The sequence below is a fragment of the Varanus komodoensis genome, unplaced genomic scaffold, assembly GCF_004798865.1.
Source record: "Varanus komodoensis strain SLA01 unplaced genomic scaffold, ASM479886v1 scaffold5, whole genome shotgun sequence".
In the NCBI taxonomy this organism is placed as follows: domain Eukaryota; kingdom Metazoa; phylum Chordata; class Lepidosauria; order Squamata; family Varanidae; genus Varanus; species Varanus komodoensis.
This window is the reverse complement of record NW_025336087.1, coordinates 25,554,478-25,579,357: the sequence shown is the minus strand read 5'-3', so window position 1 is coordinate 25,579,357 and position 24,880 is coordinate 25,554,478. Positions and strand designations below refer to the sequence as shown.

Genomic DNA, 24,880 nt, shown 5'->3' with positions numbered 1-24,880 from the left:
CAATTTTCTTTAAACACAATACAAATATTCTATTTCTATCTTAATGCTAGAATTTGATTTATATCCCACTTTTATAATGAACTCAAGTGGCTTACATCTTTCTCTTCCTTGTGCTCTCCATCTAGCCCCACAACAACCCTGTGAGGTATGTTGGGCCAAGAGTCTGTGACTGGCCCAAAGTTACCTAGTTGGCTCTATGACTGAGCAGGGACTAGAAGCCAGTTGGCCTGAGTCTGAGTCCCGTGTTCTTAACCACTAGCCAAACTGGTTCTAATATTTAAAATCACATCAGTATTGGTATTTGCAATTGATAATTCTGTCTCAATTATCTAATCTGAAACACTTCACATTTCTTAGTTACACTTCAGCTAACATATCATTTTAATACCATGACATATAGGGGCTTTTTTTTTGGGGGGGGGGAGGTTTGGGAAAATCATCCTTTAATGAAAAGTGCTTAGAGGTCATGAGAATCCACATGTATTAAAGTGAGGACAGCTAGATGTATTCTTATTATTTCTTCATGGCTGTATTAAAAGGTGAAAGCTCTATTACAATTTTTCTGCATGCATATATATCCCCCACAAGCTTAGTTCTTAGAAAAAATGTGTACAGCCTAAAGTGTTCTCCTATATGGAACATCCTAAATCCTTCCAACGTTAATGGAGGTGTTTTATTGCATTAAGTATTACACTATAGTAGAACAGGAAAATAAAGTGAAACTCCAGAAATCTTTATTAGAAAGGAACCAGGAGAACTGCTGTGTGTTGTTGACTCTCTTTATTTAAGAACACATAAATTATTATGCCAAAGCTTTGGTTGATTGGAATGATGTGCACACATACATTGAAATATTTTCTTTTAGAAAAACAGTAAACATGACATGTACATTCAGAGGTGAGCAAGTCAAACATCACCCATATTAAAAATTTACACTGTATAAAATGAAATGTTTGCAATGAGAAGTTGAGGACTGGTCCTCAATTTGGTATCTTAAACAGAACTTAAGAATTTCTCATATGACCTCATGTGAAATATGCACAGCAATGCCATGGCAAGTTTATTAAGCAATTTTAGAATTGGAGAATTGCTGGATGACCACAAGAGCTTTATTCTTAACAATTCTATTGAAGCTTGGCCTCCTGAGATTCCACAGGAGAATATTGCTGTCCATAAGAGTCATATTAACATTAGTTACTGTAATTATCATAAATATTCTAATAGGCATTTAATAGTTCATCAGGCCACAAGATAAGTCATAGGACTACTGCTACGTAGGGGAAGTATCCCAGTCAACAATATCACTGTAAATTAGGTTGTGCTAGAGATCACTTGACACTAGTACAATGTAATTTACATTTATGCTACTTTTGACTTGGATACTGCCCAGAATAGTGACTGGCAAACCTGAATATTATTTTATTATTTCAAAAGCACACTTTGAGCTTCTCAAGATTTGTATAGCACTATAAAATCTTAAAATTGTCTTTAACCACTGTCTGCAAAGAATAGAGACAATGACAGGGACAATGGCTGTAAATATAGATTATGCCCAAGAGTTGAGACAGTAATTCTATAGATTTGGTAATGCTGTGCTTTCTTTTAATATGAAAACATGACAAGAAATATTATCTGCAGACATATCAAGTTATTAGCATGAAATTTTAACAGACCAGCTGTTTCTGTCTTTATAAATCCTGTAATCCACATGTAGGCTGCTTATTTTCAGAAACCTGTAAAGAAAGCCATTTTTTTCAATAAAACAGAAGAACCTTTAGGAAGAATGTAAACAGAAAGTTATTTTAGGACAGGAGGCCATACATTAAAGCACAGACATTAACAATCAAACTATATTTGAATGTTAACATCTGATGTAAACATACAAGGATGTACTATCCATAACTGACCCTGGCATGCAGAAACAGAAAAAAATATTGAACAGCAAAACAATGTTCTCTTTGGAAATGTAGTTAAATAAGAGATGTTCCCAGATCAAGACTGAGTGTGACAGGTGTCCATTTAGGGCAAGGTATTAATAATTAACACATGAACACATGAACTTTGGACGATAGCTCTTTAACCGCCTTAGAACTAAGAAAGTGGCAATGAGTCTCCCTACTTCTGCCTCAAAGCAGCAGGAACGAAGTGATTTTCACAGGAGCCATGTCTAAGGGAGATGGGGAAGAGAACCATCCAGTTCTGGCACAAGACCTAAATCCCACGTCTGAATCCACTTGATGTAAACATGTCTGCATGGAGGGGGTCAAGACCAACCTCTTGCTCTTTACAGCAGTTGTGGTTGAGGGAGAAGTGACAAAGAACATAATTGAGAGTGAGTTTCTCAAACTAATGCTAGGACCTTGAGAACGGGAAGTAAAATGACTTGCTTGTTATTCTATTTGTATTTAGGTGGTTCAAAACGATTTGATACATTTAGGATAATGGTCTCTATAGTTTGTATGGAGCACCTTCAAATTAAGAATGCATTTATAATAGATGAGAAACCATCACTCACTGAGCTGTTTTAAGGGACTGGCATTCAAGAAGGGAGCTATTAACCAGACCCATGTTAATGTATCTTTGTGCTGAAAAAATAATCTTTCTTGCCTTGGCTTTTGAAAAGGCCTGTTGCAGATTGGAAAAAGGTAGTACCTTGTTATATTTCTGTTAACTTCCTGTCTCTTTCCTGGCTGCTTTTGCAATATGAACCAATAGACTAAGCTCTTTTGGTTTCTGTGCATATTTAAGAAAGAAAAAAGATGGAAAAGATTTTTGTGCAGTTTGTCTGTTAAAGATGACAAGTTCATTAAAATTATGGGTGGAAACTTGTTTTCATAGTTTAGAAACAATTCACCTTTACCTAGAATATATACAATATATGCACTGCAGCAATAATTTTATATACTGGGAAACACAGACAAAAATGAGTATCTTTTGAAAAGCAACTTTTTTTCCTGCAATGTACATGGTAAAAGATGGCAATGGCAGTTCCTTCCAGCTTCTCACAAACTTCTTCATTTATTCTGGGACAGTTTAACCACCAAAGTTATACAAGTATTCTTTTAACCCTTTTTTATTATTTTATGATGCGCTCAAACATCAGGAGGTGAAGGACCACTGGAACCTGCATATAAGCAAAACACAAGAATGTTTCTAATTGGAAAAAATGACAATTGACATGATCTTGCCTAACTATAGTTTCCACTGATTTCAGGGTGTGAAACATAAACACACGGTTATCTCTCTGATTCGAATGAATACTGAAACATCCTTAACTTTGTTTGGGCTATGCCATAACTAAATCCCAAATTAAATAGGATAGAACTACTTTCAATGAGGTTCAGTTATTTGGGAATATGGGAATAAATATTTTTTACCATTTATATTTATATCCCTGCCTATCCTATATATTTGGGATATTTTATGTTAAGTCTTATTGGTCTCCTTCTAACCCCTAAAACTTATGAATATGAATTCTGAGTTGCATCAGATATAATTCAAAACAGTACCAATATTCCAATATAAGTGCTCTTACTATCATGGCAGCCAACTGCTTCTTTTACAATGTGTATATTGCTAGTGAACACATAACTAAGAAATGCCTCTAAATTTGAGCCTTATGTATGTTTCTGGTTGAGCAAAATAAATTCTTTGGTTTAACTTGTCTGTTTTGTCAGTTAAAACACTGTTGTTAATTTTGTCTCTATACTGCCCAATAGTCAAAAGCTCTCTGGGCAGTTGACTACAATTCTTAAAAAACACAAAAATGGCAATACACTAAAAAAAGCATAAAATATCAACTATACAAAATGTAAAATAATTTAAGCAGGTAGAACAGTATTTCCAGTTCAACTGGGCCAATTTAACTCCCCACCCTCACCAGTGCCTCAGCTAAGCCAGGTGGCCTTTCAGAACCAGTTACAAATACTGTGGGAAAACTTAGTGAGCACACTAATGAATCAAAGGGTATACTGCAGGTAGAGAGAGCAGGCCAGCAGAGAAGTGTCAGACACTTAAAGCAATCAGTCTTTAAACAGGAGGCTGTGCCATGAAAATATGGTTTCATCATTTCAGTTTGGAAGGGGAGGGATGCAGTTTGTAGGCAGCTTCTTATCGTTATTAATAACTGTTTCTATTGGATGGTATAAGAACTTGCTTCTTTTCTTCGTAAGTTCTGCAATATGCACTGAAAAGCTTAAAGCCAGCCTGGCATGTCAACATTTAGAAAGCCATTTTAATTAGAAAGCTGTTGTGTAGGTCTGGTTGGAAGGAAAATGGGAACACAGCCCCTTAGTGACCTTTGCCTCAAAGTTTATATTAGCACAAGTGTTTTTAATACAAAGGCATCATATTTTTAATGTGTAGTTTCCTATTGATATCCTAGGATTAAAGAAAGGCATGAGAAACAATCTGAACAGTGCTGGTCACTAGCTAAGTTGTAGGAAGTCATAGGCACCTGCTTGTGTGCAATAGCAGGTATATGCAGTTATATGGAAGGACCTTTTTTCCGTGTTCAGTAAGAGCATATTAAATCAAGATCTGCAGAGCACCTTGTTTCTTCAATTTTCAGTTACTGCTGGGAGCATCACCTTTTTAATAATTTCCCCTGATGTATAGCGCTTAATTATTTCAATTCTGTATGTCAAGCTCCCTCTTGCCAATTGAACTGCCATACATGGAGTACCAGTGTGAGTATGGGTTGCTTCTTGCCACCCTGTTATGTGACAATTGCTAAGGGAGAACTATTTATCCAGCCTATAATTAAATAATAATTGACAAAATATTTCACACAGAAAAAATAAGGAAATAAAATCAGGTAAGTGAAGAATCAAAGAGGCCAGACTATTTTAAATGTTCCTGAACTTAAAGCAAAAGTATATGGCTTCTCACAAAGTTATTAATAATTATACGCCTGAAAAGATATACACTACTCTGTTCTTACCCACCTGAGGAACATTTCTCTACAGATCGCCGATCCAAAAAGTCTTCAAATGATGTTGGTTGAATTTTAGCAGGTGTATATGTATTTAAAGAATCTTTTCTTGCTGATGTGGTATCCAGAGTTAGTGGAGAAGCTAAATGGGTTAAATAAACAAAGCTGTTTTGTCTTAATCTTGCACAAGCAATTTCATATATAAATGATGAAACAGTCATCTGCATAAAGACATCAATGGTCGTTACCTCCTAAAAACTGATGTTTTGGAAACATGGGTACATACATATCAGTGTAATGTGACTCATCCTAATTTCCAGGGATCTCCTTCCCCCAGGCCCCATTCTGGGACCCTATTCTACCATATTCAAAAGAGTTTCCCTAACAATTGTGTTGCATTATCCATTGTTCTAAATAAAACAGACCTGACTGTAGCTCTTCTAAGGTAATTAGGTGTGTGAGAGTTTTTGTCTGCCTTGAGGTGCATGGGATGGGGTGTTTGGGGAAAGATTTGTGTACATGCAGGGTTTTTACTCCTAACAGAATCTCCCTACTCTTGCAAATGCATTAGTAGCTTTCCTGGATTTTGAAAATTAGGCTCCAGTACAGAGATTGGACATGTGTATATGGTGTGTGGAAGCTACTAGGCATGCACTTCTTTGGACATTAACCATTTCCTACTACCAAACAACAGTTGGTACTAAATGATGTACTATATACCACACAAGACAAATAATAATGTTGTAATCATACTGTGTGACTAAATTAGATTTTCTGATACTTCAAGTACAGCTGAGAAGGCACCTGCAGTACGGGTGGTCCAATATGCCAGTTCATAGGGGAAATGAGGAAATACTTTGATTAAATTTGAGGCAGATTGATGCTTACACTGATGCTGCATCAATCCTACAGCAGGGAATACTAAGCCTGGTATTTTAATGGCATGTCTATGCTCAGAAGTGTTTTGCAACTCAACAAGTAGAAAATAAAGATAATTACAAAGAGAAACTCTGGATGACTCTGGAAAATTTTCACATGAAGTAGAAGCCACAATGGAGGCAAGAAATTCATCCACCTGCTTTAATGACAAGGAGTTATGGAGGGTTTCTAGAGGACAGATTGAAGGCACCATGGAATACAATTCAAAGCCTGAAACAAAAAGAAAAAAAACACACCACAGATTTCCACGTAAAAGGAAGCTATTATACTGGCAAGGAAGTGATCCACAGAACTGTGTATAATGGCCAGAACACAAAGAGACCTGTGTATGCCACGTATTCATAAGCACTTTTGAGCACCATAAGGTACTGATTTCCATTTTTGGCCCTACGTCAGCGAAAACTGCAAAAGTTTCCTTGACTTTCTGGAGTTTGCATAGGTTGCATATGTCACAGCACACACATGAGTTTACAGCAAGAAGGGGGGTGCATTCCAGTAATGTCTTTGGTATTCATCCAAGAAACTTTTGAATATAAACACATGCAAACATACTGTTACCACTTCAGATATTAAAAGCAATATGGAGCTCAACTACAAGGTATCAGAGTTTATAGTTCTACATATACATAATACAGAACATGCATAATTAATATGAATTTAAGGCAGCAATTTTACCACCACTTAAACAAATGAAGTCCCGCTTATCCACTGTATTGTCAGACGATAACTTTTCTAGGTGTCTGTCATCCCCTCACTATTTATAAACCTCAGTACAAATGAGACTTGAGAAATGAGTTAAGTATTTCATATGTACCAAAGGTTACTTCAGTAACTACCAAATCTGGATCTTTTTCTTCAAGTGGAAAAGTGGCTGTGAAAGATTTCAACCTGCAATTTTCTGAGCGAAAAGCCAAAGACAAACTTCTCTGATACATCTTCAAAATGCAAAATGTCTCCATATTATTTATACCATTTCATTCTTTTATAACTGTTACTCTCAAATCTCAAATAGATAAAAAGATCAGTGTTAGGCAATGTAAGTTCAGGCATACTGCTATCTCATAACCAATCATGCACACTTGCATTAACATTAATTTTTTAAAAGATATGCATATATAAACCACTTTGGTGAATGACGTTTGACAGTTCCCCATAAAAATATGTTCATATAAACTTTATATGGACAAATGTTTAAAGTAGGCTGTCAAAAAGCTTATACATTTTGAAAGACAAAACTAATATTACTTAGATCATTAATTTTCCTTTATTTTTGTAAGAAGGGTAGTTATTAAAGAAGTATTCATTTTTTTTAAATTCAAGGAACACTTAAAATGCAATATAACAAGAACTTTCATGACATATTCTCAGTTATTCTACTAGTTTTGTTATTGTTATCTGGGATCTCTTTTCAATCCTTACATTTTGAAAGATGGAACCCTACAACACTGACTATGCACAGTCCAATTCGCCAGTGAACCCTTTTTCCTTCATGTATTTATAGCAGCTAAACTTCTCTGTGTGACTGAAATTAATTTTATTTAAAATATAGTAATAAATCTTCTAAAATACAACACTACACATGCAGGCAAGCGCAAACCCTTTCTTTGCATTACAGTAAATTCCACAAGAACTGCAGCTTTCCCTGACTGGAGAAGTCCAAGAATATGCGTGAGTGCGTGTCTGTACAATTCCAAGAAGAAATTCAGTGGCAAGCTGTATTCTTTTTTAAAAATCTGTGCATATTTTAACTCCTAGTCTTTATTACTGTAGAAAAAGTGTTAAGTTAAAATGGAGCTTCACTTGATAGTATTTTCGCTTCCTGTAGCTCTGCCTACCTAGACAATGAGAACCAACTTGTCACTTATGCACATGCCCATCTTTTAGCACTTTCATTTTAGGGTTATTAGAAATGCTCTGAAACATTTGATGAGAGGACATTTCTATTGGGCTGAAAATGAAAAAAAGAAAACTATTCATTTGTGCCATGTCTTTTAAAAGAAGTTACATACATATGGGACAGTATTCATTCTAATGTTTGATGATCTGCTATTGTGAACTGACTTCTATTGCAACAAACCAGTTACCTTCAAAATGCAAGACAATGAAAGGGTTAGCGCAGCAATTTAGAAAGCCACCCTGCCGTCTTACATCTGAAAGCTATAAAGACATACCACTGGAGCCTAGAAATTCCTCAGAGGAAACGGACCAGCACCTAAAGAGGTCTGGATGTTCTGCATAGAGGCCCAGAAAATAAGGTAAAGCACTGTCAGTAGATACTAGTTTCACCATATTCTTTGAACTCAATATGAAAGGAGGGGGGAAACTGAAATGGATTAGAGGTTGCATTATTAAAGTTACAGAAGGCAAAGAAAAGTTGAGGCCCCAATTAAAAGATGAAGAAGCACTCCTCTATGTTTTCAAAGCAGATAGGGTCACCCCAAAGTATCAGGAAATACATTTTTGCTTCAAAGTAATACATAAAGCATGCAGTAAATTGTGAAAGATGAGAGGAAACACATTAAAATGGATCAGAGAAATCTGTATTAACATGGTTGAGATTGCAGAATATTAAACACATAAAGTTTAGATAAAATGTACTCAGCTACTGAAAACAGGAATTTTCCTAATAATGTATCTATGTAATGTTTAGCTCTCAAAACCCAACTTTCAACTGTTTTGCATTAATATACCAAGCTTCTCTTTCTTTGGATGACTATATTTTAGAGGAAATGTCCACATTTACCTTTTTCAAGGCCACAAATGTTTTTAATTTTGTAAGTTTAAATTATAGGTTCTTCATGACTGACATCCTATACTTCTATTATCTGTTTTCTATGCAGCAGATGCATGAGAAGGATTAAGCATAGATCTGCAATTTCAGTAAGACACAGAATTCTTATCACTGAGTTCCATCAGCTAACTGTTTTGGAAACATTTTGCATGAGGATGAAGAAGTTGAGGGTGACATTATCCTGGAGATATGGCAACTTAGTTCCTGCGATGAAAGCGGCAATGCTTGAGCAAAGTGTTTCATATGTGAGGGGAAAAGATACCCCCCAGTGTTCAATTTCAACAACAAAAATACAGTTTGCACTCATCCAGACTTCAAAAAGAAAATATATTGGGAAGCAACTGAGGTATGTCCATAAAGGGAGGGGAACTTAAATAAGTTAAGTAGTCTACTTGGAAACTATTTATTTATTAAAAGTTTTTCTATCACGTCCCCTACAAACGTCTTGGGACGGCTTACACTAGCAGATATATAGGTGTTCATGGGGGAAAAAAACCCTAAATTGCTCATATATCTGAGTTAATAGCATTTCACCTCAAGATTTCAGTATAAAGGACAACTGGAATTAAAAAGTATAGGATGATCAACAATTATTCTCTATGTTAGGTAAATGGAATCACCAGGTTCAAAGGCAAAATACCTTTGAGTCCGAAGACATCTACAGAAGTCATAAGTTTCAAGTTTTAGGCATGAGTTTCCTAGCACCATCTGCTGGTTGCTGTTGGAAACAGATTGCTAAAGTCGATGGGCCTTTGGCCTGATTTAGCAAGGCAGCTTTCATGCTGAGTTCCAAATACTCAGGACAAGAATACCCAACACAACAGGAAGGCAAAGAATATTATGAAGAAAAAGCTTGGAGCTGTTTAAAATCAGAAAGTTTTTCAAATATTCTAAGTATGGTTATTGCTTGAGTCATTAGGAGGAAAATGTATAATTAGCTATGGAATTCATTTTATTTTTTATATTTTCCCCCCAAATAATATTTGGATGTGTGATTTAAAAAAATAAAAAGGGAAGAAAGGATTCAAATATCAGTATATCTAATAACTGAACATATGGCCTTATGATCAGTTGGAATTAGGAGGAATGATGGTGGACACTACTATACACCCCATGTTTTGGAAGGGATGAAGCAAGGGAATATTTTTTTTTTAAAATAAAAGCAAAACATACCATTGGTTGGGTGTCGAGCAAATGAGATAGAAAATCTTTTAACAGCAGAACCACGTGTGGTGTCTGAGAAAGAGAAAAACAGGTACCTGAAATTCAAAACAGCTACCAAAGAGGGACATTTTAAGAAAGAACAGAAGAGGGTGGATGAAAAGGAGGTTAGAATTAAGTGGCATGCAGAAGGCATCGGGAAAAGCGCACAGGCCAAAACAGATTTCAAAAGAAATAAACTTTGCTTGTTGATACTACTAGATGTTTAATGGAGTGTAAAGTATGGGTGAGCTTGTGATTCTGGCACACAAAGCTATATGTGGATAAAATTTAATATAATGGAAGTGACATTAGGTGAAAAGGTACATATATTTTACCCTCAAGAATGTTAACAAGCATCGCAACAGCAGTGGAAATCTGATGCTGACATTTTTGTGCTATTGATTATCTGAAGCAGCAAACCTAACATTTTTGTACACTCACTTCCCCTCCCCCCATCCTTTTTAGTACCTCTTTCAAATATTAAGCTATTTCTCCTTCAAATTATCTAGTTCTTATGACATTTTCCATCAAATATCAAGAAATATTTACTAAAACACACAAGTTTAAGCAATAAGTTGCTTCCCCGCACCCAAATGCTGGTATTTTAAGTTGTATCTTTGTATCTATATGATGCTGTGTAGGGGCAAACAAAAATACATTCAGTTCAATCAATCAATAAACTCAGATGACACACCTATAAGTTTATATTGTTTTTATTGTAATCATGTTTTTGTAAAACACCTAGAAAAACTGAATTTATCAAACAGCTCATTAACAAAAGGAAGGAAGAAAGCAAGTTTTGAGAGACAAACAGCAAAAAACCTTATAGCTAATACTAGTGAATTAGTATGCTTAGGCTTATATTCAGTTAACAGACCTATGACTTTTCTGTCAATGTTTGATGTTTGCATGAATGGGTGTGTGTAACTGCATGTGCGAAAGTGTGCACATACCATCTATGCAGCCAGAAGAAGTCAGCTTTTTACGATGAGTACGAGCATAATCCTGTAGGTTAGGTGCACTTGAAGAACCCCCGAGCACTGAGGTGCTAAACAGGCTCGCACAGTGAGACCCTGATGGGAGTTAGAGAAAATACATACAGCAACCAGGTGTTCTTCCATTCACATTGGGGATGCATGCAGCATGCAAGCATGTCACCCTTACCACACAAAACGCAGTTTCTGGCAATGCCTTAGCCAGGTTCACAATATGCTTGTAATGTCTTAGTGGTACTTGTAGGATTCAACTATCATAATTTACTGTGCTTTTATAGTTCACAATTTTATAGTTCACAATTCCCTTTATTAATTATATGAAAGTCAAGGTTGGACTTTAAGGAAGGGATTTCATTTCATTTCTTGTTGACAGGCTGGCAAAGAAAAAAGTTGCCAGATGGAGATAATGTAAGATAAAAAGAGATAGGGAAGGGTGAAATACAAGATATTGTATTTTAAATTTGTAACCAAATCTTTAAAAATGAACACTGGAAATGGAAGTGAATCTCACTGATATTTATGGGATACGATCAAGATACACTTCCATTCCTAGACATTTCCTATGAAATATGCCTGGTATCTAAATGTATACTAAAATATATTACTTCTACATCACTAGAAAATAGACCTGTAGCAAAAACTCAAATGGTCACAAATGTTTGACTTTGGCAAATTTAACTACAGATCATTCTACAAATTGTTAAAATATATTTTGTTCCAAGTATTTTAATGTAAAATTTGTCTTAATATACAGATTAAAAATCACACTGAGGTATTTAATTTGCTATATTAAAATCTTATTTATGAAAAAGGATTCTTAACATAAAATACTACATGGCTTTACATTATGTGTCATATTCTAATTTTGATTTAAAAACCTGAAATGGAGGCTACATTAGGTGCAAATTTCCTATGATATGAAATTAAGTTCCATGGCACTTGCTCAAGAGACTCTTCTTATTTTTACCCTTTGAAACCTGGGCTATTTGCTTTCTAACCATAAACCACTGATTCAAAATTTCTGACACTTCCACCAATGACCAAACAGTGAGAAAAACATTACTAGCACATCTGATGAAACAAAGCCAATGAATGCCTGATCTGTGGCAAAAGCTCTGGAACTAAAGAAATACCTCCCCTTATGCACACAAATAGATCAGTCTTTATAAAACATGTTGAGACATATTACAGAGAGCAACACTGTAGATTTATTGAAAAAGTTAGAAAAATTAAACTCTCCTAATCAAGAGCATCTAACACCTGCATTTTGATAGGGAAGCTTTGATGCATTAAAAGCCAAATTTATACTAAAGAAGTACATAAACTAATGGACAAATGTAGATACAGCTTGCTTAACTATACTTAATTTTGTATATTTTTAATAGTGATACCTGTGAGTGTTATCATTTACATTTAAGAGCCCAAAATACTGTCAGTGTGCACTACTACTACAATACATTCCATAAGGAGAAATTAGAATTGCAGGGCTTGCCCATCATCTCTGCTAAAAGAACAATCCAATCCAGCTTCTCTTCCCCCTCAACTGTTTCCCCTTAATGAACTGTGCTACAGTAAGAACTGGACTTAAATTTACTTTCCTACCTTCCCTCATCACACTTTGATAAGATTGTAAAAGCCTGTGATCAGACCTATTCACAGTTAATGATCCCAGTTTAAGTTCTCCAGAGACTTTTCAACTGAAGAGTAGAGTAAAAACACTTTCAATAAATAAATCTTATATTATCACATATATATTCATTCTACAACACTTATCTGAAAATGATGCCTGAATTAAATACTGAGGGCTTGCTATAAGGAAACAGATACAACAGCTGAGTCTCTACACTGAAAGCTGTAGTCAATGGAATCTGGGGTAGTACAAAGAACTTTAGTTTGTTATCATTTTTCCAATTAAGAACAACAGAAAACTGAAAAAGTAAAGATGGTTTGATTCCCAGTATTTCTTCAACTTTTTCTAGTCCACAAAGGAAAACAAAATTCCAAAAGCCTAGAGGTGAAACATCTTGAAATCGTCTTTATTAATATGTCAAAAGAATACAACTTTGGTTCAAGTAGAAAAATCATCCCAATAACAGCAACAGACATTCTATTTTCAACGGCCCAATTGCTAATTTGTATTAAGGACATATTGTGTATCATCCCAACAGCAGTGTTGACCTTAAAAGATTGACAAGGTCATTGGTAGACCACAATGAACTTGCAATGTCTGTTTTAAAGGAACAACTTTAGAAAATTTATACATACCTATAGCACTTGTCTTCTGCTCTACAATAGTTCTTGGTGGTCGAAAGTGACTGTTGTTTTCCGATGGGACCTAGACAAAGGAAACAGATAAATAAGGTCAAAAACATATGAGTCAGCTTGTAGAGTCCATTAAGCTTGAAACAGCAGCCTGTATAAGACAGACAAATATTAATAAGCCATACAATGTGTTAGTAGAAATACCAAAATAATATGGAATTTCATGCAATATTGCTGAAGGGAATCCATTTTACTCATGAGATCTTTGCAATGAAGTGGTGCAAGCAGGCATTCATGATGAATACAGGACAGACACCAAGAAATATATGAAAACACAGACAACTGTGTCATTTTAGTTTACCAAATGAACACTCCTAAACTGCGCCTGTATTGGAAGGGAGAAAAAAAAAGGAAACACAGAACGGCTGATGAGGTCACCTTACAGTCACTGATCCATGCACAGGCTCTTTCAGTGTAAACTTCTGACGTTCACAGACTTTAACCTAAAACTCTTTTTCTATATCCAAACTCTTTGTAAGTCCAAGAGGAAATGGAAATTATACATTCTTTTGAAAAGAAGAAAAGGTATCTGGTTACAGGACATCATCCATTGTGTACTGTCAATAGGATTGTTTTAATTTTTTAGTACTGTGACTATTCTGTGTGTATGTGCGTAGTATTTCAGTAAATATCCTCAATACAAATTTCAGAATATTATGCATTACAATGGATGACATACTGTATTTTAAAAAGGAGTGGGAAAAGGATACCTCCAGGTAAGGAGTGGAGCAAATAATGATTAGTACTAATTATTTTTTTCTTGCATAGTTAATAGGCCACTTAAATAATTATATGCTAAGCCCATTTGTGAAATAGTAATATTGGATCCCAATTAATTTATTTCAAATGGCATTTTGTTTTGTTTATTAGAGAACCATTTTAAATGTACCTACCAAATTACTCAATGCTGCTTTTGTTGTTGTTGTTGTTGTTGTTTTTAAAGAAAAAAGTCTTAAAGGACAGCTAAGCCAAAGCTGATATCTGTTTCTTTAGGGAACTAACTAACTATATTCATCTTTACAGTGCTGAAAAGAAACCAATTCAAAATTCATCAATCCAAACCATTCAATAAAAATTGTGGAAAAAAAAACATGCAATTGCTTTTTTCCCCCCCGAAGCATTCTTGGAAGTAACTAGTATTTTTAAAAATCACGTTTTAATGACAGGTGAACTAATTTACTTTGAACAAAATCCAGAACAAGGGATTAGATGTCCTTAAAGACAGTTGGTTCGTCTTGGAATGCATAGTAATGTTGAATGAAGTAAAGTTTAAAAACCTGTTGCCATGAGCCAAAAATACTGGATGTGAAAGCCAATGATTTAGGGGACACAGGGGAAGAAGTGATTTGTTCCCCTGATCTGCGTCTTCGACGCCCAGTACCCACACCACTGGTGTAATGCAGCCAGGTACCAATACACTCTGGGCTAGACACACTCAGGGGGCTCTCTTCCTGGAAGTGAGAAAGGGGGCAAAAAAACAGCAAAGCATGCAACGTTAGATTCATAGCCAAATTATGAGAAAATAAAATACAGTTGTGTTTGCACCTTTTTCTAAATAGCTCTAATATTATACTGTAATGAGTAATATTTCCCGTATCAAAAATCACAAAACACAATCATTACTGTTCAGGTATTGGTTTAACAAAAGGTACTTTAGCAGTACCAATGGTCAATTTTCTGAACAAGTACAATTTTTTAAATTTACATGGGAATTTGTATGTACATATGGTTTGTCTTCCTCTCTTTCTTGCTGCATTTTCCTTCACTATTAATGTAGTACATGTATTTCAAGAAGTAAACAATTGTTTGGAAATGATAGAACTGGCCAACAGTAAAACAATTTTTTAACTCTACAGAGCTGTCTCAGTCTTTTCTAATAAATACACATCATGGAAATTTTGCCTTTATCCTGAATGCACATGCCAAATCTATCTTGAGCTCATCTTCCTTTCTCAGTTCTAGAACCAGCTAAATGGACCAAACCAAAAACCAGTAACAGGTTTGCATACCAAAAACACTGTCATAAATTACATGCGACTCTGAATCTATGATTCGGAAATAACTGAATTTCAATGGATATATGGTGTCAGAAGCAAAGAGATCACAAGAAATAAGGGCAAGAATAAATTACAGGTGTCTGTAAGCTCAATTCATATTTAGACAGCCCTCACCTTTGAAATTACATTTTTGTTGTTGTCCATTTTTTGTTCAATGGATTTCCTTCTATTTCATAATACTTAGCCTTTAAACAGTATTTTATCAAAGTATGCAACTATTATAAATTAAGCTAAAAACAATGTGACAATGTTTCTTTAAATGGATTCATGGTCTTAAGAAGAAAAAAAATGTTGTTAAAATCAAGCTAGGATTTTTGGCTATTCCTATATTCAAGTTTCAACTAAATATGTTAATTGAAATAAAATGAGTTATTAAATGATATGGAAAAAGTAGAATTCAAAAGTACAGGTGAAAAATTACAAGGTTATAAGTACACATGAACGTTTGGCCTATTGGAAAAATAAGTATTTTAATGATGTTCAAAGTATATCTCTTATTCTCTCATTTAAAAACTTTAAGCTTTTGAATTTTAATAAAAATATTTTTGTATTACTATAGAAATGCATATTCTAACTCCTTTCTGACAAAACTGTCATGAACAGTATCCCAAAGTTGTGCCCACAAGGCGAAACATGGATGTGGAGGGGAGAAAGAAACAGAACTTGATTTAAAGAGGCCATAACATTATCAACACCAGCCCTCATGGACTAGCAATGCAAAGCAAGCACTAAGAACTCCATTAGTCCACTTACTGTAACAAGATCTCAAGCCACCTACTGGGTGAAAAGAGGAGTGAATACTACATGTGGCCTTCAGACACCATGAAATGCTGGTATTATGTCAGTGATCAGTATTGAGCTGGTCCATGAACTCTTATACCCAAGACCCTTTAAGAAGGCCTCCCTTGATGACATGAGAGAAAAAGTAAGCCAAGCCCTGGAAACATGGTCCTTAGTTTACAACCAAGATTCAAGTTAATATTGACAATATGGATAAATAGCGAACAACAATAATTTTCTGCTATGAGGAAGAAAGTCCCAAACTAACAAATGAGTTACAGTCATTCCCAGCTCCATATACTGGTGACCAATACATTTACTAGATGGAGGGTGAGAGGGAATGAAGGCAGCCAAAGATGAGCACTGCTAAGACCTTTCATGGTTCAGCACTGAACAAAGGTAGTCTTTCCTTATTTCTGACCACTGTATGCCCACTCACAAAGCCAAACAGCACTAACCTAGATGATCACAAGAGTGACAAAAACAGGTTTCAACATGGCCATGGTCAACTGGCCCAGAACTGTGGCAGCCAAAGCTGTTTGCACCTTCAATCTACCTCTGCTGGTTCAAACTAAAAAGCAGAGAGCCTGGTTTTCAAAAACACAGTGGAATCATTTCCAGGTTACATAAATGCCTCAGGTTCTTCCACGTAAACACTGTCAACTGGTAAATCTCCTAGTAGACCATAATCCAAATGACAACGAGCTCTGCACACCCGGGGGTGGGCTCGGGTATTGTACTGGGTTTTTTGATGTGTGGTTCTGTATAGCACCCAGCAAACTACCTTTTAAACTGAGGAGAGTTTTAAGCAACTTGAAAAGTAATTTGGGGTCTTTTTTTCAAAGAATTTTTTTTAAAAAAATAATTAGATATGTGCAAGTTCATGCACACTTCTGAAGTGGGTCTTTCATTCCATCTTAACCTTAGAGTATGTTATACTTTCAACAGTTAAATAATAGTACTGAACTTATTCAGTGGTAACAAGGCACCAAATATTTGGATTTTTCTTATTTAGCATAGTCTTGCTCATGTAAGAAAATGGCACAAAGAGTTCCAGTCTGTGTGATAAACACTAATGGTTAGCACTCCGTGTGTAAGCATGTGAAGATAAGTGAGTGTGCTGGCTCTTGCCTACTCTTGCTTTGCTAAAGAGTCTAGGAATTCAGAATGCTGACCAGTTTAGGGTTAAATCAACATTTTAATCCATGGTTTGTTATTGGGATTCAAAACCCAGAGTACCAGGTTGCCACATGTTATGACAACAACCTTGTAATGAGATTCCTGGGTTATTCCCAAAGCAGATGTAGAACAGAAGTGACAAGCATGTAATACGCATGGCTAACTATAGGTCATTTAACCCATAATTCCCTGATTAATGTCTGCAGACCAGGACAGAATGTGACATATTATGACTAGAAAATACTGATAAAAGGAGCAACATGAGTGTTTGGTCATCAATTTCATTACTGTAAAGTAACCACCTAATTGTAACAGATTTCCTCCTATTATATAAGCCAAGAAGCCTCTGCATTTAAGATTATAAGAAAAAACATGCTGTTTTCACATTGCTAATATGTTTTCTTACCTTTCGGCATGTACCAATAAAATCCATAATATTGGGCAAAAGAGAAACAATAATATTCCCACAAAAGGAAAATAAATAAAATGGATTTATTTTATGTAGAATACATCTTGAGAAACTATATGCAAGCAATGTAGGTTAGTCAGCCTGAAGGACCATCTTAGACCTTATTAATCCAAAATCTATGAAACTGGTTAACTTTTGGTTATTAATTTATAGAAGTGTTTGAAGCACTAAGTCCTACTACTATATACTTTGCCATGCAATAAAAGATAACTGAATGTGGAAATGCATATCCTCATATGGGAGCCTATTCCAACCAAAGGTGAACACTGTGATATCAAAACTTACTTCCACTGAACCAATTTTCCTGGGCCTTGGAAGGGGTGACTTTCTGTGTATATGAATTGGATCTGACACCATTGGCTTGAACATCATTATAGATCGATCAGGTTCATCCCTTTTATAAGCATGCAATTCCTCATCACTGTCATTTCTATGAGAGTTTTTCTTTGAGCCATCGTTCTATAAGAAAAGCAATATTTCATGTGACGCAAAACTTCATCAGGCATATAGAAAGCCTCATTTTGATTAATATTAAGATTTATGGTTTTTATTTTAGCAACATCTTCTACACAATAGACCCTAAGATTGTAACCTTTCCTCATATAAGATTCAATCCATTCTTGTTTCCCATTCCTGCATATATTATACCATTTATTTTACTTTTACAGAATGCTTAAATTATATCATGGCAGACTGGTACATGTTAGATTTGTAGAAAATAAGTGGAACGGGTACAACTTTTTATTAAGCGGTTAACTGCTGCGAAATTATGCACAAGTCTGCTTGAATTTCATGTGTACAAGAATCTTTCCAAGAGCGCTTACCTCTCGTGAGGCAGGTCTGTAACCAAATCCTGATGGTAAATTTTTGTCTTCTTCACAGCCTTTAGCACCTGGACTAAAGTGTAACTCCACATGGAAACGTTCCTCTGATGAAAGCTCCTAAAGAAAATAGCCAATGCAGTTGAATCTATGTGTTTCAGTATGTATCATTGATTTTCTTATTTACAGATTATTCCCTTACCTTGTTTGGATCTTCATATAACATGATAACAATCTGAGTCATGTAATTGAGTTCACTGACAACATTGAGATAATCCATAGCTCGTTTCCACTGTTCATCTTTTGATGCCTAAAATCAGAAGTTCACCACAACTTCAGCATTCTAAGACTATGGGTTATTATCCCCTTTCAATCTCTACAGTCTTACTAAAAAATTTTAAAAAAGTTATTGGGCAGCTTAGAAAAAATAATAAGTACATAAATAAAGCATTTATAACCCTAAAACTACAGTTTCAGCTACTATGGAATAAGTCCCATTTACTTGTGAACAAACGGGTGTGGAATTGTGCTCCATGATCATTTCATTTATTACTGCAATTATTTATTTACAGAATCTTCTAGGCAAAAATAGGATTATAATATAAGATTTGGTGAAAATCTAAAAATAGGTAAGAAGGAAGGTTATACAGTTATACAGTACACAGTTCAGTTTCTACAGCAAAAAAAAAAAATCTACGAACAGGTCATACTTCTCTTCAGCAGGACTATTTGCATAGCATCAGTGAGAAGATTGCACTAGACTATGCCTGACTTTATAACATAAATTCTAAAAAATCAAGTGGAAGATATGAAAAGAGTTTAATTGCTTACAGTTGCCTGTTCCATGACTTTCAGAACAAATCAGGGCTAACAAAAGGTAACACAAATATTACAACTCATAGAAAAAGCCAATCAGAAAAATATATTATTTTAAGGATTCCACTATTCAAATGATTTTAGTTCAGCTGTATTTGCTCTCCAAACCTCAGAGATGATCAAATATTTTCCCATATTACTCCCAAGGGAGTGATATTTTCAGTATGTACAGAATACTCCTACCTAAAAATAATGAAATACATTCTAAGTTTCTAAAAGCATTGGGCATATATGGTTCAACTACCAAAACAGAAAACACTTACATCACATAAGGAACCATAACGAAGAGTTGACAGTAAAGAATGTACATGACTTTCACTGGTGAAGTATAGCCTCGTCCGAACATGACGTTCAGGAGACATTACCCCACTAGAATACCTAAGAAAAAAATCAGCCAAGAAAGTAAATAAATGAAGATACACCTGTTTTACAGGAACTGGAATATTTGTGCATTAAATCAAATAACTTAAAACTGCATTCCACCATTATAAAGTCTGAACATGCTAAATATCAAAAAAAAATTCAGAAGATTTCTCCTAACACTTATAAATTAGGCACAGGGTATTTATATCAAAAATGGCATAAAAATGGTTTAAATAAATAAATAAATGTAGAACCTGAAGCCCAGGAAACAAACCTGGCCTCGTTGGGGTCCTAGTCTGTATCTGTTGGAATCCCCAAATAGCCCCGGCACCACACTCTTTCCCCTGACCACTGATCATGTGATTTTTTTTTATTTTGTGCAGTATTTCTCCTTATTCTAAAAGGTGGAAATGTTCCGCTTAAGGCATAGCTACTGGAAGTAGGAGTATTATGCAAAAATATTGTGGGATATTTAATCCTGTGCCCTTTGCTCTTGGCTCTGCCCATGACTGCAATGACAATCCGACGGCTTCCCTGAAACAGAATTTTGTCCTTGAACTGAAAGAGGCCCAAATACCCCTGATGTTCATGTTAATCACCACATTCTGATACATTTTGTGAATGCTCATTTAACACATGACAAAATATAAGTTTTCAGCTTTTCCCTTTTTATATTTTTCCTGCTATTAATGAGCATTTTTTTGCATAATGTTACATAATTTTTGGAGTTCACATGCCCCACATATAATTAGGTATTGCTACCCAATTTATTGTTTCTCATTTACTTCTGTTCTCTCCCAAACAAGAACCCTTAGAGCAGTAGCTGACATCCCCAAAGGGTGTCTAAAGCCACTACTGCGCCCATGGACACCAGTTTTGGCACCTTCCAGTTTCCCTGCTATTCCTGTTTATTTTTTAATGTATCTATTCAGAAGGGAGATGCATACACACTCTAAACTGATACACTTGCTTCCAACTCTATCTTTTTCAAAAATGGTTTTAGGCCTCATATGGTGCATGGGTGCAGCCTGGTACTTCATAGTGAGGTGTACCTAGCTGCCCAGAAGAAGAAGGCGTAAGTGAGGAGGGAGTGGGCAGACAGGGAACATCCTTAAGGACTAGGGAATGTGGAAAATATCCTGAAGGACTAAAGGAGGTGGCAACAAAAAGTATGTGCTTGGCCTGTAGAGCATGTGTGTATTGCCATTCATTCATTCATACATACATTTATTTTGGGCATATGTGTTTATGTCTGGCACTCAGACCTCTGCCTTCTTTTCAGACTTTTGGACAAATTTCTTTTACCTCACCAATTTAGGTTCTGAAACTGATCCCAGCTGCAATCCTGATTCTAGCTTGAGAGCCATTAACCCTCCTCTTAAACTGAAGGGTTAAAAGAAAAAAAGAAAAAAATAGAATTATGTAGTATGTTAGCGTGTGTGCAGTGTAAGTAGTCTCATTTATGACAGCTTTACTGAACAGCTAGCTATCCAATAAACTTATCCTTATAAATTAACAGTAATGGGAATTTAGCAGGACCAAGTTTTCCAAGCAAAAAAGAGCTTACAAAGGATGAAGCTTGTTAACAGTATCATCATCTTGAGTCCTCTGAAGATCAGAGCGGATTTTTCTTAGCAGTGGATTGCAGTAACCTTTAGCAATCTCCAGTTTTTCTGCTTCAGTAATACCATATTCCTTGATGGGAAGGAAATGTTTATTGAAAATGAACTACAATGAATACCAGAAATTAGCTCTTGATTTAGACATCATTATATTATTTCTAATTCAAATATTTCTGCATTAGCATTAATATAGCAAGTACTGCACCAGCCACAGATAAGCAGGAGATATCTGCAGAAGTGAAGTAACTAATCCTTAGGTTGAGAACAGTGGGAGAAATCCACACAAACATCTTAACGATTATCCAATGCCCACTGAATGTTGATTAAGAGGGGGAAAGCTACAAACTGGTGGAAATATTAATTAAATGGAGAAGAAAGAAAGAAGCATGTGAATATAAAAAGAGCACAAAGAATTTTATACTATAAGTTGCGATAACAACCAATAATTTACATGGTCTTAAAAAGGAATAAGAAAATCCATGCAGTATTTGGCTGTCAAATGTACTACTGGTACTTACTCCACCTTGAGGAGCAAATGTAACATTCCCGTACCAATACCAGCTACTTGGAAACAAGAGGAAAGGAGGGCTATAGCTCTTGTATCCTGCTTTTGGGCTTATTATAGATGCTGGACAAGGTAGGTCTTTGGTACAATCCAACAGAGTTCTTATGCTCTTGATTTCATTGGCTGGACAGGTCATTTCCTGGTTCACAACTATTTTAAAATGTTGCCAGGAAAAGAAGCTAGAGCTGCTCCTTAAAGTCAATGGAAAAAATCAAGACTAAGTGCAAGTGTAACTAGTCCCACAAAACCATAAATTGGTGGGGAAAACAAAGCTCTAAAATGAAGAGGAAAAAACACTGTACAGTCAAGTAAAGACTGAGCATGCTCAGTGAGAATGGCATACTAAATGGCTGTTGAGAGGGGAAAGGAAGGGGAGTGGAATGGAGTGGCTGGAAGAACTCAAAATGCAATACTTAATTGCATTGCCCCAGATGTCACCGTTATGGACTGAATCCAAAGTGAATCAATGGAGCATGCCTAACTCATCTCACTGATCTTATAGTGGTTTATTAAGAGCAAAATACTTAGGCTGCAATCTATATCCACTTATCTGGGAGTACTCTCAATGAATTCAGTAGGACTTTTCTTGGTAGTCACATACAGGATTACACCATAAGTCTGGATTCAATCCACTGTCTGTAAGATATGCTACATATGTCTAATTATTACATTTCAGTATTAGATGAACACCTTAAAGCAGTAAGAGGATTTGAGAGTGTCAGAAAAGCCAGGTGGTCAGGCTCTCTTACTAGGCTGGTTTCCTAGCAGGGTCACCCAAGGTAAAAAGAGACATCAGACTAAGATAAATGCACCTTCTTAAGCAGTAACAATCAAATCTGCAAAATAAAATGGCTATCTGATGGTGATGGGGGGTGCAGAAATTCAACAGTGGCTACTGGGCAGCAGTGTTAGTTGAAGGCAACACTTCTGGAGGTTCTTTCACAGACAAAAATGATGTTCAAACTAACTAAGATGAAGTGGTAAAGGAAACTGAAGTGGCAATGATAAACTACTTCTGAATATTACTTACTTTGAAAGCCCTACAATGAAACAATCCAAAACAAAACAAGAAATTGTGCCAGAATGTGAGAGTCCCAGGTCAGAAGGCACCCCACTAGCTACTGAGGAAAAACAAAGGTCAAACATAAATAGCGCTGTTGCTAATGATGCAACTAGATCAAGCCAAAAGTAAATCTAGTGGCTGACGTGCTGAGATGAAAAGAAAGTCCAGTGCTGCACAACACATACAATTGTGACATGGAACATGAATCAGGGAAGACTGGAAACCATAAAGCAAGAAACAGAAGATTTCTTGTCTCACAGGATTTGATATGAGACAACTAAAATGGCCATTTTCAGCCAGACAAAGTATTTTATTCTGGAAATGACAAACTCAGAAGTAACAGAGTATGTCTAATACTGAGGCAAGATGTAGCACAAGTAGCAAGATGCTATAATGCAAAGCCTGGTCAAATAGCATCTATCAGAATTCTCATTAAACGTATTAACACAGCCATAATTCAAGTCTATGGTGCAACAGCAAAAGTTGAAGAAATAACTGAAAACTTTTAAGCAAGTGACCAAGAGACAATTGATAACATCCCAAACCAAGACATGCTGATAATCATAGGTTACTGGAATGCAAATTAGGAAACAAAGCACAATCCAATGTTGTCGGAGAATTTGGCAGAGGGATCAAAAATTAAGCAAGAGAATGATCCACCAAATTTTGTGAAGTCAACTATCTGTTTATTGTAAAAACATACTTCAGGCAACTGGTCAGCTGACAGCACACATGGACAACATCAGATAGTCAATAAAGAAATCCAACTGACTACATAAATAGAAGATGGAGAAGCTGAATTCTCATTGCCAGAACAAGACCAGGAGCAAATTGTAGTAGTGACCATGAACTCTGGATATCAAAAATCAAAGTAAAGCTGAAAAAGTCACTAACAGAAGCATAGTGCTAAATATGACTTAAATAGCATTCCTGAAAAAAATTAAGTCTACATAAACAACAGATTTGCATTACTGACCATGAACCAGAAGAGTTGTGGACTGGAACCAGATATATTAATAGAAAGGAAAACAGACAAATTCTATAGTCAAAAGAATAATAAAGAATAAAATTCTAGATGGATGACAGACAAAATGCTTGCAATTGCAATGTGTTCCTACATACCATATTACTTCCAGAAAGCAGCAATGAGCTGAAATGATTCCTGATGGAGGTGAAGGAAGAAACTGCAAAAGCAGGACTACAGCTGAACTTTAAGAAAACAAAACTGATGATTACAGAAGAATCACACAAATTGAATGTTAACAATGAAGAAATGAAGAAATTGTGAATGATTTTGCATCCCTTGGCTCAATCATCAATTCAAAAGGAGACTGAAAATAAGAACTCAGAAGACTGAGACTTGGAAGGGTAGTGATCAAGTAACTATATTATGTAAGCTTCCTTGAATTCCTTGAAAAGAAAAATGGTATGATGAAAATATAATAAATAAATAAATAGAAAAGTATAAGGAAGCTAAGATCTCCCACACTATTATATTCCTGATCACTATGTATGGGTGTGAAAGCTGGGCACTGAAGAAAGCTGAAAGAAAGGTGAGTCCTAGAAAAAAATCAAGTCAAAAATTTCCCTGAAAGCAAAAATTGTAAAACTGATGCTGTCATATTTTTGGAAGATCGTAACAACCCAAGACTCACTAGAGAAGATAATGATGCTGGGGAAACTTGAAGACAGGAGAAGGGGAAGACCAAAAATGGGATCGATTCATTAAATAAGCCACATACATGTGTTTACAAGAGTTGTGCAAGGCTGTCAAGGACAGGACATTCTGGAGGGCATTCATTTGTAGTGCTACTGCAAGTTGGAGACAATGTAACAGCATAGAACAGTAGCATAATTATCAGATTATGCTATTTAACAAGGAATAAAAACAAGCAATACCTT

The 24,880-nt window shown here is 35.6% G+C and overlaps 1 protein-coding gene across 10 annotated transcripts in view; it reads right to left on the bottom strand.

Annotated features, from left to right (window-relative positions):
- Positions 1–763: 763 nt before the first annotated feature.
- The window catches only part of PPIP5K2 (diphosphoinositol pentakisphosphate kinase 2), a 69,472-nt gene continuing 45,355 nt past the window's right edge, over positions 764–24,880 (bottom strand). For 2 of the 10 annotated variants that reach the window (XM_044445750.1, XM_044445752.1), the window contains exons 21-33: positions 21,296–21,423; positions 19,629–19,743; positions 18,692–18,799; positions 18,493–18,609; positions 17,954–18,127; positions 14,461–14,634; positions 13,127–13,196; positions 10,820–10,939; positions 9,837–9,899; positions 8,044–8,103; positions 5,933–6,082; positions 4,947–5,075; positions 764–3,124 (exon numbers count right to left, since the gene is read on the bottom strand). In XM_044445750.1, coding sequence (XP_044301685.1) covers positions 3,093–3,124; positions 4,947–5,075; positions 5,933–6,082; positions 8,044–8,103; positions 9,837–9,899; positions 10,820–10,939; positions 13,127–13,196; positions 14,461–14,634; positions 17,954–18,127; positions 18,493–18,609; positions 18,692–18,799; positions 19,629–19,743; positions 21,296–21,423 — 1,440 coding nt within the window. In that variant the 3' untranslated portion in view covers positions 764–3,092. The remainder of the gene's footprint in view (positions 3,125–4,946; positions 5,076–5,932; positions 6,083–8,043; positions 8,104–9,836; positions 9,900–10,819; positions 10,940–13,126; positions 13,197–14,460; positions 14,635–17,953; positions 18,128–18,492; positions 18,610–18,691; positions 18,800–19,628; positions 19,744–21,295; positions 21,424–24,880) is intronic. The other 8 variants (XM_044445751.1, XM_044445753.1, XM_044445754.1 and 5 more) reach the window with 8 other exon arrangements.